We start from the raw sequence: 13,529 nt of genomic DNA, 5'->3' as shown, positions 1-13,529 counted from the left end.
CCTGCCTCAGCCTCCCAAATAGCTGAGACAATAGGCACGTGCCACCCATCCCTGGCTAATGCTAATTTTTTTTTTTTTTTAGCTAGGGTCTCTCTCTGTTGCCCAGGCTGGTCTCAAATTCCTGGCCTCAAACTATCCTCACACCTCAGGTTCTCAAAATATTGGGATTACAGGTGCGAGCCATCATGCTTAGCCAGAGTAAGAACTTTTTTTTTTTTTGAGACAGAGTGTCACTCTGTTACCCAGGCTCTGGAGGCCCAACTTGTGTCTGTGTATTTATTTTTATTTATTTATTTATTTATTTATTTATTTATTTATTTATTTATTTTTTATCTTTTTTGAGACCGAGTCTCGCTCTGTCGCCCAGGCTGGAGTGCAGTGGCCAGATCTCAGCTCACTGTAAGCTCCGCCTCCCGGGTTTACGCCATTCTCCTGCCTCAGCCTCCCGAGTAGCTGGGACTACAGGCGCCTGCCACCACGCCCGGCTAGTTTTTTGTATTTTTTTAGTAGAGACGTTGTTTCACCGTGTTAGCCAGGATGATCTCGATCTCCTGACCTCGTGATTCGCCCATCTCGGCCTCCCAAAGTGCTGGGATTATAGGCTTGAGCCACCGCGCCCGGCCCATTTATTTATTTTTTTATTTCGAGACAGAGTCTCCCTCTGTTGCCCAGGCTGGAGTGCAGTGGCGCAATCTCGGCTCACTGCAAACTCCATCTCCTGGGTTCAAGTGATTCTCCTGCCTCAGCCTCCTGAGTAGCTGGGACTACAGGCGTGTACCACCATGCCCAGCTAATTTTTGTATTTTTAGTAGAGATGGGGTTTCACTATGTTGGCCAGGCTGGTCTCTAACTCATGACCTCAGGTGATCTGCCTGCCTTGGCCTCCCAAAGTGCTGGGATTACAGGCATGGGCCACTGCGTCCGGCCATGTATTTATTTAGGCAAGGTCTTGCTCTGTTACCCAGGCTGAAGTGCAGTGGCACAGTCATAGCTCACTGCAGCCTCAAATTACCCAAGCAGCAGGGACTACAGGTATGCACCACCACACCCATCTACTTTTTTTTGAGATGGAGTCTCCCTCTGTCGCCCAGACTGGGTTGCAGTGGCACAATCTCAGCTCACTGCAGCATCTATCTCCCGGGTTCAAGCGATTCTCCTTCCTCAGCCTCCTGAGTAACTGAGACTATGGGCATGCACCACCATACCTGGCTAATTTTTATATTTTGAGTAGAGATGGGATTTTGCCATTTTGGCCAGGCTGGTCTTGAACTCTTGACCTCAAGTGATCTGTCTGCCTCAGCCTCCCAAAATGCCAGGATTACAGGTATGAGCCACTGTGCCTGGCCCAGAATAAGAACTTTTATTATATCTCAACTTTATTTGAGACAGGGTCTTACTCTGTCACCTAGGCTAGCGCGAAGTGGCACAATCACAGTTCACTGCAGCCTCAACCTTCCAGGATCAGATGATCCTCCCACCGTAGCCTCCCAGGTAGCTGGAACTACAGGCATGCGCCACCACGCCTGGCAAATTTTTTTTTTTTAAATTTTTTGTAGAGATGGGATTTCTCCATGTTGCCCAGACTAGTCTCAAACTCCTGGACTCAAGTGATCTACCGACCTTGGCCTCCCAAAGTGCTGAGATTACAGGCGTGAGCCACCGTGGCTGGCCAGAATAAGAACTTTTATTATGAAATAAGTTTGGCCCAATCCTTTTATTAATTACCTCAAAGAGGTTGGACAATGTCCTTACGTTTGCTTCTCACCCTGAGCTTAGACCAGTCTGAGAATGAGCATGTCTGGACTGCTATTTGATACTAGGTCCTGCCCATGATGAAATAAGATGAATGTAATTCTCATGTTATCAGTAGGGAGTCCAGCCCAGAGAAGTTGAGTGCCTTCCACCAGGTCACGCAGACCACAGACTTCTCCCCTAGAATCATGGACCTGTTTCTGTTCCCAATGGGCCCCAATTTCTGTCCCCAGTGGGAGTTCCTGGAGAACAGCATCCTGCATCCAGGGAGGGCCCACAATTGGGTTCTTCAGGTCCTCTAGGCCAGGGAATCTCAGACCAGAGATATGCAAAGACTCCTCCAAAGTACAAAAATTCTCCCAGACCCCAGGTTGAGTTATTTCTTCTGTAATATGACTTAGATGTGTACTGATATGTTTACTAAATATAAAGTCTTTGGCCAGAGGTGGTGGCTCACTCCTATAATTCCAGTGATTTGGGAGGCTGAGGCAGGAGGATCACTTGAGCCCAGGAGTTCAAGACCAGCCTGGGCAACATAGTGAGACTGCCATCTCTACAATTTTTTTTTTTTTTTTTTAAGGTGGAGTCTTGTTCTGTTGCCCAGGCTGGAGTGCAGTGGTGCAATCTTGGCTCACTGCAACCTTCACCTCCTGGATTCAAGCGATTCTCCTGCCTCAGCCTCCCAAGTAGCTGGGATTACAAGCGTGTGCCACCATGCCTGGCTAATTTTTGTATTTTTTTAGTAGAAACTGGGTTTCACCATGTGGGCCAGGCTGGTTACGAACTCCTGACCTCAAGTGATCCACCCACCTCAGCCTCCCAAAGTACTGATTAGAGGCATAAGCCACCGTGCCCGGCCCCCCAAAATTTTTTTAATTAGCTGGGCATGATGGTGTGCACTTGTAGTTCTAGCTACCCAGTAGGCTGAGGTGGGAGGACAGCTTGAGCTCAGGAGTTCAAGGCTGCAGTGAGTTATGATGATGTCACTGTCCTGCAGCCTGGATGACAGAAGAAGACTCTGTCTTTAAAAAAAAAAAAAAAAAAAAAAAAAAAAAAAAAGACTGAGTGTGATGGCTCACACCTGTAATCCCAGCCCTTTGGGAGGCCAAGGCGGGCAGATCACTGGAGGCCAGTAGTTCAAAACCACCCAGGCCAATATGGCGAAACCCTGCCTCTACCACACACAAAAAAGTCCTTTCTCTTTCTAGCACTAGGCAGCTTTAAATCCCTGACAACTTTGTAAATTAAATAGAAAAGTATAAAAACCAGTACCATTCAAATAAGGACGCTCTGCAGAGGCGCCGGCCTGCACTTTAGTACCTCCCTGTATTTGAGCTGCAGTGAAGCCTGAGCACTCCTGCCCTGGCTCAGCCACTTCATTCACTATGAGGGCCACCTCCCTTCCCTTCCTGGTGGCCTATGGCACATAGCGCAATGCTGCTGGGCACCAGCGCAGTCACTGATGGCCACACACAGGCTGAGTGCCCTTGGGAGGGCTGAGACCCACAGACTGAGATTACCCAGAACCGGCTGGTATTCGGGTTTGAATATTGTCAGCAAAATGAAAGACAATTTGAATTTAACATTTTTATTCAGAGCTCAGGGACCTCTGGGAAGACACTGTGGACTCCAGTCTGAGAAATGGTTCTCTTGTTAATGTGTGTGGATGCCGGAACTGGGTTCAGGCATGAAGACTGCATTTGAGGCCCCTGAATGCACAGCAGAGAAAGCTCTACTGCAGACAGACAGACAGACAGATGTGGAGAGAGGTGGCCCTGTGCAGCACATGGCCCTGCAGAGTTAAGGAACGGGAAAAGGGCTACTCTGTGACATTCCTTAGAACAGTACTTTCCCTTCGCTTAAGTCACCCCAAATAGATTTGTGTTTCTTTCTTTTTTTTTTTTTTTTTTGAGGGGGAGTTACACTCTGTCGCCCAGGCTGGAGTGCAGTGGCACAATCTCAGCTCACTGCAACCTCTACCTCCTGGGTTCAAGCAATTCTCCTGCCTCAGCCTCCCAAGTAGCTGGGATTACAGGGGCCCACCATCACACCTGGCTAATTTTTGTATTTTCAGTAGAGACAGGGTTTCACCATGTTGGCCAGGCTGGTCTCAAACTCCCGACCTCAGGTGATCCACCTGCCTCTGCCCCTGCCTCTGCTGGGATTACAGCTGTGACCCACTGCACCCAGCCTGTGTTTCTTAAAACCAAAAAAAATCCCTCTGTCTCTAAGACTGCAACCTTCAATAACTTAGGGCTGTATTACCCCAGAGGGTACTTTCTGGAAGATGCATCCGTTCACATCACTCCTCTGTTACCTCGATGGTCTCACCTCCTTTTCATTCATTTGCATTCTCCCAGAACCCGCTCATTTGTTGTTATTTTTTGTTTGTTTGTTTGTTTGCTTTTGTTTTTGAGAAGCAGTCTTGCTCTGTCACCCAGGCTGGAGTGCAGTGGTGTGATCTCAGGTCACTGCAACCTCCGCCTACTAGGTTCAAGCAATTCTCCTGCCTCAGCCTCCTGAATAGCTGGGATTACAGGCTTGTATCACCACACTCAGCCTAATTTTCGTGTTATTAGTAGAGATGGGGTTTCACCATGTTGTCCAGGCTGGTCACGAACTCCTGACCTCAAGTGATCCACCCGCCTCGGCCTCCCAAAGTGCTGGGATGACAGGCATGAGCCACCGTGCCTGGCCTGACCCCGCTCTTTTGAAAGACCATTCCCCCAAATTCTGTGCACCTGTGTGCCTTTCTTCTCTCTGCCTCCTCTCGGCTCTGCCCCGCTCTCCTCCCCTCTCCTCTGGCAAATCCCACTCATCTCTTCAAGCCACTCTTCCAGGGGAAGCCCTGATCGTGCTGCTTCCTCCTGTGGGAGGGATGAAGGACCTGGCCTACAGAGTTTGTTTTGTTTTGTTTTGAGATGGAGTTTCGCTCTTGTTGCCCAGGCTGGAGTGCAATGGTGCGATCTCGGCTTACCGCAACCTCCACCTCCCGGGTTCAAGTGGTTCTGCCTCAGCCTCCCCAGTAGCTGGGATTACTGGCATGCACCACCACACCCGGCTAATTTTGTATTTTTAGTAGAGATGGGGTTTCTCCATGTTGGTCAGGCTGGTCTCGAACTCCTGACCTCAGGTGATCTGCCTGCCTCAGCCTCCCAAAGTGCTGGGATTACAGGCTTGAGCTGCTGTGCCTGGCCCAGGCTCACGGAGTTTCAAGAGACTTCCTGTGGCAGTGGCATCCAGACAGAGTGGAGAAACTCAAAGTTGGAGGCCAGAAGCTCAGGAAAGAGGGAGTGTGAGTGAGGAGTCTCTTGGCTGCCAGGGCCAGAAATTGAACTCCAACCCTCTCCACAACAGTGGGTGTAGAGCATGTAGAATCAGAGAGGTAGCTGAGCCATGCAGCCCCAAGAAGAGGGGAATGCCACTGAGCCACAGAGACCCAGTGCCACTGCCAGGTGTCTCTGCCTCCATTTCCCATGACCCTCCCTCTCTCTGCATGCAGGCTTCACCTTCTCTCATTGTACATTGTACACATTCTAGGTGACACCAGCAGCTTCTGATTCTCATGCCCCATAACATCAGCCCCCCAGAGAGGGGACAACTGCTGAGCTGATAACATAATAGATGCCCCTTTCCTGGAGGCCATGGTCATGGTCAGCGTGGAGAGGATGAAGCCTGAGCAGGCAGGATCGGGGGTCTGGAGGGGAAGGAGTTGAGACCACAGACCTGTGGCTAGGTGGCCTGGAAAGGGTTTGACTAGTGTCGGCCCAAAGAGCTTGGAGAGGATTTTCCTGCTGTGGGTGAGTTCTGCCTCTGCCCTTAGGGACGACAGCCGCCTCTTCTCTCTCTCTGCCTTTCCCTTTTGTAGATATGAAACACAGGCCTCCTTGTCAGGCCCCTACTTGACCTCCGTGATGGGGAAAGCGGCTGGGGAAAGGGAGTTCTGGCAGCTCCTCCGAGACCCCGACACGCCCCTGTTGCAAGGTGAGTCGTGGCCTGACACCCTGGACGTGCCCCCTACCCCAAGTTTACCCAGCCAAGAGGCTTCATCAACTTACCCCAACTTTCCCTAGCACCCTCCTGGGCCACAGCTTCACAAAATCAATGATGCTCAAAGTTGGATATAATATATTGAACTGAAGTCTTAGAATTTTTATGTAAGTTATTGTGGAAATTCTACGAAACTAAATAGATTATTAAAAAAAAAAAAAAAAGAACTAGAAGAAAATTTAAATCACCTAGAATTCCTCCTACGTAAGAATAACGTCTCTCTCTCTTTTTTTTTTTTTTTTTTTTTTTTTGTTGAGACGGAGTTTCGCTCTTGTTGCCCAGGCTGGAGTGCAGTGGTGCGATCTTGGCTCACTGCAACCTTCACCTCCTGGGTTCATGTGATTCTCTTGCCTCAGCCTCCCTAGTAGCTGGGATTACAGGTGCCTGCTACCATGCCCAGCTAATTGTTTTGTATTATTAATAGAGATGGGGTTTCACCATGTTGGCCAGGTTGTTCTTGAACTCCTGACCTCAGGTGATCCCCACCAGCCTCAGCCTCCCAAAGTGCTGGGATTATAGGCGTGAGCCACCGCGCCCAGCCAAAATAACGTGGTGTTGTTGTTGTTGTTGTTTGTTTGTTTTTGTTTTTGTTTTGAGATACGGTCTTGCTCTGTCACCGAGGCTAGAGTGCAGTGGCACAATCTCAGCTCACTGTAGCCTCAACCTTCCGGGTTCAAGCGATCCTCCCACCTCAGCTTCCTGAGTAGCTGGGGCTACAGGCACACACCACCATGCCTGGCTGATTTTTCTATGTGTGGTAGAGATGGGGTTTCACCATGTTGGCCAAGTTGGTCTCAAACTCCAGAGCCCAAGCGGTCTGCCTGCCTCTGCCTGCCAAAGTTCTGGGATTATAGGCATGAGCCACCATGCCCTGCCAAAATTACTTAATTTTTCCTCTAGATACTTTAAAAAATATGCCAGTAAGTTTTTCATAAAAAAGTGGAGCCTTGCTATCCAGTGGAAATAAAATGTTGCCCACATGTATAATTTTAAAATTTCTACTTGGTAAAACTTTTATATACATATACATATACATATATATATATATATATATATATATATATTTTTTTTTTTTTTTTTTTTTTTTTTGAGATGGAGTCTTGCTCTGTTGCCCAGGCTGGAGTGCAATGGCGAGGTCTCAGCTCACTGCAACCTCTGCCTCCTGGGTTCAAGTGATTCTCCTGCCTCAACCTCTCAAGTAGCTGGGATTACAGGCGTGTGCCACCATGCCCAGCTAATTTTTGTATTTTTAGTAGCAACAGGGTTTCACCATGTTGGCCAGGCTGGTTTCAAAGTCCTGACCTCAAGTGACCTGCTCGCCTCAGCCTCCCAAAGTGCTGGAATTACAGGTGTGAGCCACCGCGCCTGGCCTGCAAACAGACCCTTAAAGGTCATCTGTCCCTACTCTTGCTACTTAAGTTGCCTTTATATTCCACCCCTAAAGAACTTTTATGGGGCATTTACCATATGTCAAGCATTGTGGCGAGTGCTTTCGAGAAGGTGGGACTTTCTGAGGGAGCCCACTAAAAAGCATTCTTTCTTCTTGCTCTCATTCTGAATAAATTGGGAAATAAAAAATAGGAGCTACAGATGGAGACCCCAAGTCTGGCCAGTTCTATTACTGATAAAGACAGGAGGATGTAGCTTAGGGTGAGAGCTAGGTGGACCCAGCCAGGAAGCAGACCTGGGCAGTTGTAGCCTCTACCTCCTACCCACTCTGCCCTTAAGTCTAGCAGGAAGCCCACTCCCAGTAGAAAAACAGAGAGAGCCCAGGCTACACATGCCTAGTTTATTCTTCCCAAATCAACCAGTTGCATAAATCACTCCTCTATCTTCCTTGGGGTGGAAAGTGGATGAGAGTTATAATTTGAGTTCCCTTTTGTCTTAGTCCATTGAAGCTGCTATTACAAAATACCATAAACTAGGTGGCTTATAAACAGCAGAAAACAGTGGCTCATGCCTGTAATCCCAGCACTTTGGGAGGCCGAGGCGGGTGGATCACCTGAGGTCAGGAGTTCAAGACCAGCCTGACCAACATGGTGAAACCCTGTCTCTACTAAAAATACAAAAAATTAGCTGGGGGTGGTGGCGGGCGCCTGTAATCCCGGCTACTCGGGAGGCTGAGGCAGGAGAATCGCTTGAACCCAGGAGATGGAGGTTGCAGTGAGCTGAAACCACACCACTGCATTTCAGCCTGGGCGACAAGAGTGAAACTCCATCTCAAAATAAAATAAAATAAAAATTAAATTAAATTAAATAACAGAAATGTATTTCTTACAGTTCTGGAGGTTGGGAAGTCCAAGATCAGGACACCGACAGATTCAGTGTCTGATGAGGGCCCACTTTCTGGTGGTACCTGCTGCCTGTGTTCTCACATGGTAGAAGGGACAAGGCAACTCTCTGCGGCCTCTTTTTTTTTCTTTTTTTCTTTCTTTCTTTATTTTTATTATACTTTAAGTTCTAGGGTACATGTGCACAACATGCAGGTTTGTTACATATGTGTACACGTGCCATGTTGGTGTGCTGCACCCATTAACTTGTCATTTACATTAGGTATATCTCCTAATGCTATCCCTTCCCCCTCCCCCCACCCCACGACAGGCCTCTGGGGCCTCTTTTTAAATTTCTTTAAAAAATATGTTCCTGGCCCTTGCCTGGTGAAGGAACCTCTTTTATAATGGTAGTTAAAAAATATTTTTTTTTTTTTGAGATGGGGGTCTCACTCTGTCACCCACGCTGAGTGCAGTATCACGATCTCAGCTCACTGCAACTTCCGCCTCCCAGGCTTAAGCAATCCTCCCACCTCAGCCTCCTGAGTAGGTGTGACCATAGGCCTATGCCACAAAGCCCAGTTAGTTTTTTGTATTTTTGATAGAGATGTGGTTTCACCATGTTGCTTAGGCTGGTCTTGAACTCCTGAGCTCAAGTGATCCACCTGCCTCGGCCTCCCAAAGTGCTGGGATTCCAGGTGTGAGCCACCCTGCTCGGCCTATAATGGCACTTTCCTATCCCATTCATGAGGCTCTACCCTCATGACCTAATCACCTCCCAAAGGCCCTAAGGCCTCCTGATCCCATCACCTTTGAGGTTAGGTTTTAACATTTAAATTTTGGGGCGACGCAGACATTTTGGATCATAGCACCTCCATTGAAAGGGAACATTTCTGACACCTGGCTCTCTCAGAGGGCCCTTTCAGCTCCCCTGCAGGCTGCATTCCCACCTAACCAACAAGCGCACCAACACTCACTCACTCAGAGGTTAAATAACTTGTCCAGAGTCACAGCAGTAATGAATGACAGAGCTGGGGCTTGAATCCAGGCGTCCTCCTAGAGCCTGGATTCTCTGTAGTGAGTGAAGGCTGACTCCCGGGAGACTTCATGCGTGGTCCTGGTTCCCTCTCCAGACCACACTGCGCAAGTTTCTCTTCCCGATGGCCCCTAGGGTGTTACAAAGACAGCGACCCTTCCTGTCAGGTGTTTTTATTGCCAGATGAGCCCGTGGCCTCAGGAACCCTTTAGGAAGCTGAGTTCAGAGTGTTTGAGCAGGCTTTGGGGAGGTTCCAGCTTCTCACCACCAAGCCCCGGGTGGATTCTTATAGAACCTGGCCTCAGGGTTGGGAGACTGGAAGATGAGGTTGCAGGGTACAATATTCTGCCCAGTTCACCCCGCCTTGCTCAATCTGTTTCTGCAGGTATTGCTGACTACAGACCCAAGGATGGAGAAACCATTGAGCTGAGGCTGGTTAGCTGGTAGCCCCTGAACTCCCTCATCCCAGCAGCCTCGCACACTCCCTGGGCTTCTACCCTCCCTCCTGATGTCCCTGGAACGGGAACTTGCCTGATCCTGCTGCCACCTCCTGTGCACTTGGAGCAATGCCCCCTGGGATCACCCCAGCCACAACCCCTTCGAGGGCCCTACACCATGGCCTACCCTGGAACAGGGAGCCAAGCACCTTCCCTGGGAAGTCTTTCTGGCCAGGTCTGGCCAGCCTGGCCCTGCAGGTCTCCCACGAAGGCCACCCCATGGTCTGATGGGCATGAAGCATCTCAGACTCCTTGGCAGAAGGAAAAGGAGTCTGCAGGCCGCAGGTGTTGTGAGGACCACTTGTTCTGTGGTTGGGGTCCTGCAAGAAGGCCTCCTCAGCCTAGGGGCTATGGCCCTGACCCCAGCTCTCCACTCTGCTATTAGAGTGGCAGCTCCGAGCTGGTTGTGGCACAGTAGCTGGGGAGACCTCGGCAGGGTGCTCAGTGCCCGCCTCTGACAAAATTAAAGCATTGATGGCCTGTGGACCTGCTGCAGTGGCCTAGTGCCTCATACTCCTCAGGTGCAGGGGTAGGGACAAGAGAAGGGGGAAGTAACCCCATCGGGGAGGAGTGGAGGGTGGCTGAGCCATCTCTGGGCATTGGGGGAGTGATGGGAATGCCAGCACTGACGACATTGACTACTACTGACTGAGCACCCACTACTATCTGCTGAGCACTCACTTGCTAGATACTATCTTGAACAACTTTATGAGGTTGCTGATATTTTCATTTTTATCCTGCTTTACCAATCAGGAAACTGGGAGGCCGGGCATGGTGGCTCATGCCTGTAATCCCAGCACTTTAGAAGGCCGAGGCAGGTGGATCACAAGGTCAGGAGTTCGAGACCAGCCTGGCCAACATAGTGAAACCCCATCTTTACTAAAAATACAAAAAATTAGCCAGGTGTGATGTTGCGTGCCTGTAATCGCAGCTACTCGGGAGGCTGAGGCAGGAGAATTGCTTGAACCCTGGACGCGGAGGTTGCAGTGAGCCGAGATCGCGCCATTGCACTCCAGCCTGGGCAACAAGAGTGAAACTCTGTCTCAAAAATAAAAAAAATAAAAAAAAAATTTAAAAAAATCAGGAAACTGGTGCTCAAAAAGGAAAAGTGACTCAGCAAGGTCACAGACTAGGCAGTGAGGCTGTGGGAACCTGGCTCAGGGACACAGACCTGGCCTGGGACAGCCTCGCAGCTCCTCCACTAAAATACTGAAAATAAGAGGCTTCGATGATGGTTATAATCGTATGGCAGAACCCCAACTCAACTGGAGCCTTGGGACCCCGAAGCTAGGGTCTCACTCCCTGCTCTTCCCCAAGGCACCATTAGGGCACCACCCCAGGCCTTGGCAACCACGACGCGGGGATCTTGCCTCTCATTGGTCAGGGGCTTAGGGGCTCTGGGCTGCCCTCTTGAAGGTGGGGTTCAGCCCAGGCAGGCACCCCCTATGCTGCACCCCACCAAGGCTAGGAAGAGGTCCTGTCCTCAGAGAGGGACCCTCTGATGAACAGCCCATGAGGTCTGGGTCCACGTGCCTGGGAAGAGATAGTGACACACTTGGAGTCCTTGAAGCCGCAAATCAAACCTCCTAGAGCACCATCTTCAAATACTTAGGGTCTGGGAAGATAGGGGAAGTAGGCAATTTAAAATATTTCTTTACATTGGGTCAGGTGCTGTGGCTCACATCTGTAATCCTAGCATTTTGGGAGGATGAGGATCACCTGAGGTCAGGAGGCCAAGACCAGCCTGGCCAACGTGGTGAAACACCGTCTCTACTAAAAATACAAAAATTAGCTCAGGCGTGGTGGAGGTGCACCTGTAATCCCAGTTATTCAGGAGGCTGAGGCACGAGAATTGCTTGAACCCAGGAGGTGGAGGTTGCAGTGAGCCAAGATTGCGCTACTGCACTCCAGCCTGGACAACAGAGTGAGACTCCATCTCAGAAAAGAAAGAAAAAAAAAAAAAAACCATTATTTTATATTGAAAAAAACTTAGGTGTACCAGGAAGCCAAATGCAAAATCAGTCCCCCCGCCTTTTTTTTTTTTTTTTTGAGATGGAGTCTCACTCTGTCGCCCAGGCTGGAGCGTAGTGGCGCGATCTCGGCTCACTACAAGCTCCACCTCCCGGGTTCACACCATTCTTCTGCCTCAGCCTCCCGAGTAGCTGAGACTACAGGCTCCCGCCACAACGCTCAGCTAATTTTTTTGTAGTTTTAGTAGAGACAGGGTTTCACTGTGTTAACCAGGGTGGTCTTTATCTCCTGACCTCATGATCAGCCCGCCTCGGCCTCCCAAAGTGCTGGGATTACAGGCATGAGCCACTGCGCCCGGCCAATTGGTCTCATTTTTTTTTTTTTTTTTTTTTTTTGAGACGGAGTCTCGCTCTGCCGCCCAGGCTGGAGTGCAATGGCCGGATCTCAGCTCACTGCAAGCTCCGCCTCCCGGGTTCACGCCATTCTCCTGCCTCAGCCTCCCGAGTAGTTGGGACTACAGGCGCCCGCCACCTCGCCCGGCTAATTTTTTGTATTTTTAGTAGAGACGGGGTTTCACCGCGTTAGCCAGGATGGCCAGGATGGTCTCGATCTCCTGACCTCGTGATCCGCCCGTCTCGGCCTCCCAAAGTGCTGGGATTACAGGCTTGAGCCACCGCGCCCGGCGATCGGTCTCATTTTTAAGGTGAAATGTCTATGCCCAGAACCCCAAACCTCTGCTTGTTCACTTGCCCATCCTTAATCATGGTGAGAGCACTTCAGGGAGGATTCAGGACTGACTTGTCCTATGACTGACTCTCCCTTAACAGTCCTGAAGCAGAGGCACAGAGATTCAGGGGCTGGCAGCTTGCCATCGGTCGCACAGCCTGTGGGTGGCAGAGCTGAGATTCCCCCACCTTGCGCCCCAGTGCCAACACTTGCTGTTGTACCATGCCACCTCCCTGCCCCCTGAGACTGGGCCTGAGGAAGCCACAGGCCCCTCCCATGTTGGGGAGACTGGTTGTGGCAGGTCTCAGGCCAGGCTAGAGAGAAAGTGAAGGGGAACTACAGGGGGCCGCTCTGCACTGGGCTCTGAGGGGCTCATGAGCTGGGTTTGATCCTCCCTCCAGGAGGGACGGTTGGGGTGTGTTTGGCCCTGAGGAGCAGGAAGCTGCTGAATCCTGCTCAAATGAAAAGATATTTGCTAAGCCAGGCACAGTGGCTCACACCTGTAATCCCAGCACTTTGGGAGGCAGAGGCAGGCGGATCACTTGAGGTCAGGAGTTCAAGGCCAACGTGGTAAAATCCTGTCTCCACTAAAAATACAAAACTTAGTTGGGTGTGGTGGCAGATGCCCGTAATCTCAGCTACTCAGGAGGCTGAGGCAGGAGAATCACTTGAACCCCGGAGGTGGAGGTTGCCGTGAGCCCAGATCACACCACTATACTCCAGCCTGGGCAACAGAGTGAGACTCCAAAAACAAAAAACAAAAAGGATATTTGCTGAAAAGACCCAGCCCGTCAAACTCAGGGGCAGTTAAGGGAGGTAGTGAAATGGAAGCTGGAGCTCAGAGCTCCTTCACCTCCCCTGCCCTCAGGCCTTCTCTGCCTCCTTCCCACCAGTCAGCTGCTTCTGGGCATGGTCCTGGCAGAGACTTGTCTCCCTTCCAGTTCAAGCTCCCTCTTACTTTCTCAGCTTGTGTCCCACGCCACTGAGTCTCTGAGACACTGGCTCAGATGTCTAGTCTGGCACAATTGGCAGGAATCCCGAGAAACAGTGTGGGTGAGGGGACAGTCATGTTGGGTGCATGGCCGCATAACAGGGTGAGAGTCTGACCAACAGAGGCCCTCCATCTGGGACTGGGAGGCAGGTCTACGTCAGCCTGTATTTAGATCTCTAATGGCTCCAGACAAGCCCCTTCCGCTCACTAAGCCTGTTTCCTAACACAGCTGTGGG

At 50.3% G+C, this 13,529-nt stretch overlaps 1 protein-coding gene and 1 long non-coding RNA gene across 13 annotated transcripts in view; one reads left to right on the top strand and one right to left on the bottom strand.

The window, feature by feature from the left end:
* The window catches only part of TCN2 (transcobalamin 2), a 41,527-nt gene extending 31,436 nt beyond the window's left edge, over positions 1-10,091 (top strand). For 9 of the 12 annotated variants that reach the window (XM_077949982.1, XM_077949983.1, XM_077949984.1 and 6 more), the window contains 2 exons: positions 5,621-5,736; positions 9,494-10,091. In XM_077949982.1, the coding sequence (XP_077806108.1) occupies positions 5,621-5,736; positions 9,494-9,555 (178 nt within the window). In that variant the 3' untranslated portion in view covers positions 9,556-10,091. Of the gene's footprint in view, positions 1-863; positions 1,325-2,413; positions 2,816-5,620; positions 5,737-9,493 lie in introns of those variants that run through there. The other 3 variants (XR_013399276.1, XR_013399278.1, XR_013399277.1) reach the window with 3 other exon arrangements.
* On the bottom strand, positions 1,069-2,813 carry LOC144331804 (uncharacterized). The gene is made up of 2 exons (XR_013399306.1): positions 2,453-2,813; positions 1,069-1,501 (listed from the first exon to the last, which is right to left on the bottom strand). It is a non-coding gene; the product is annotated as an uncharacterized LOC144331804 (long non-coding RNA).
* Positions 10,092-13,529: the final 3,438 nt, after the last annotated feature.

The sequence above is a fragment of the Macaca mulatta genome, chromosome 10 (genome assembly GCF_049350105.2).
Source record: "Macaca mulatta isolate MMU2019108-1 chromosome 10, T2T-MMU8v2.0, whole genome shotgun sequence".
Lineage (NCBI taxonomy): Eukaryota > Metazoa > Chordata > Mammalia > Primates > Cercopithecidae > Macaca > Macaca mulatta.
The sequence above is the reverse complement of the archived record's forward strand: the minus strand, read 5'-3'. Positions and strand labels throughout refer to the sequence as shown.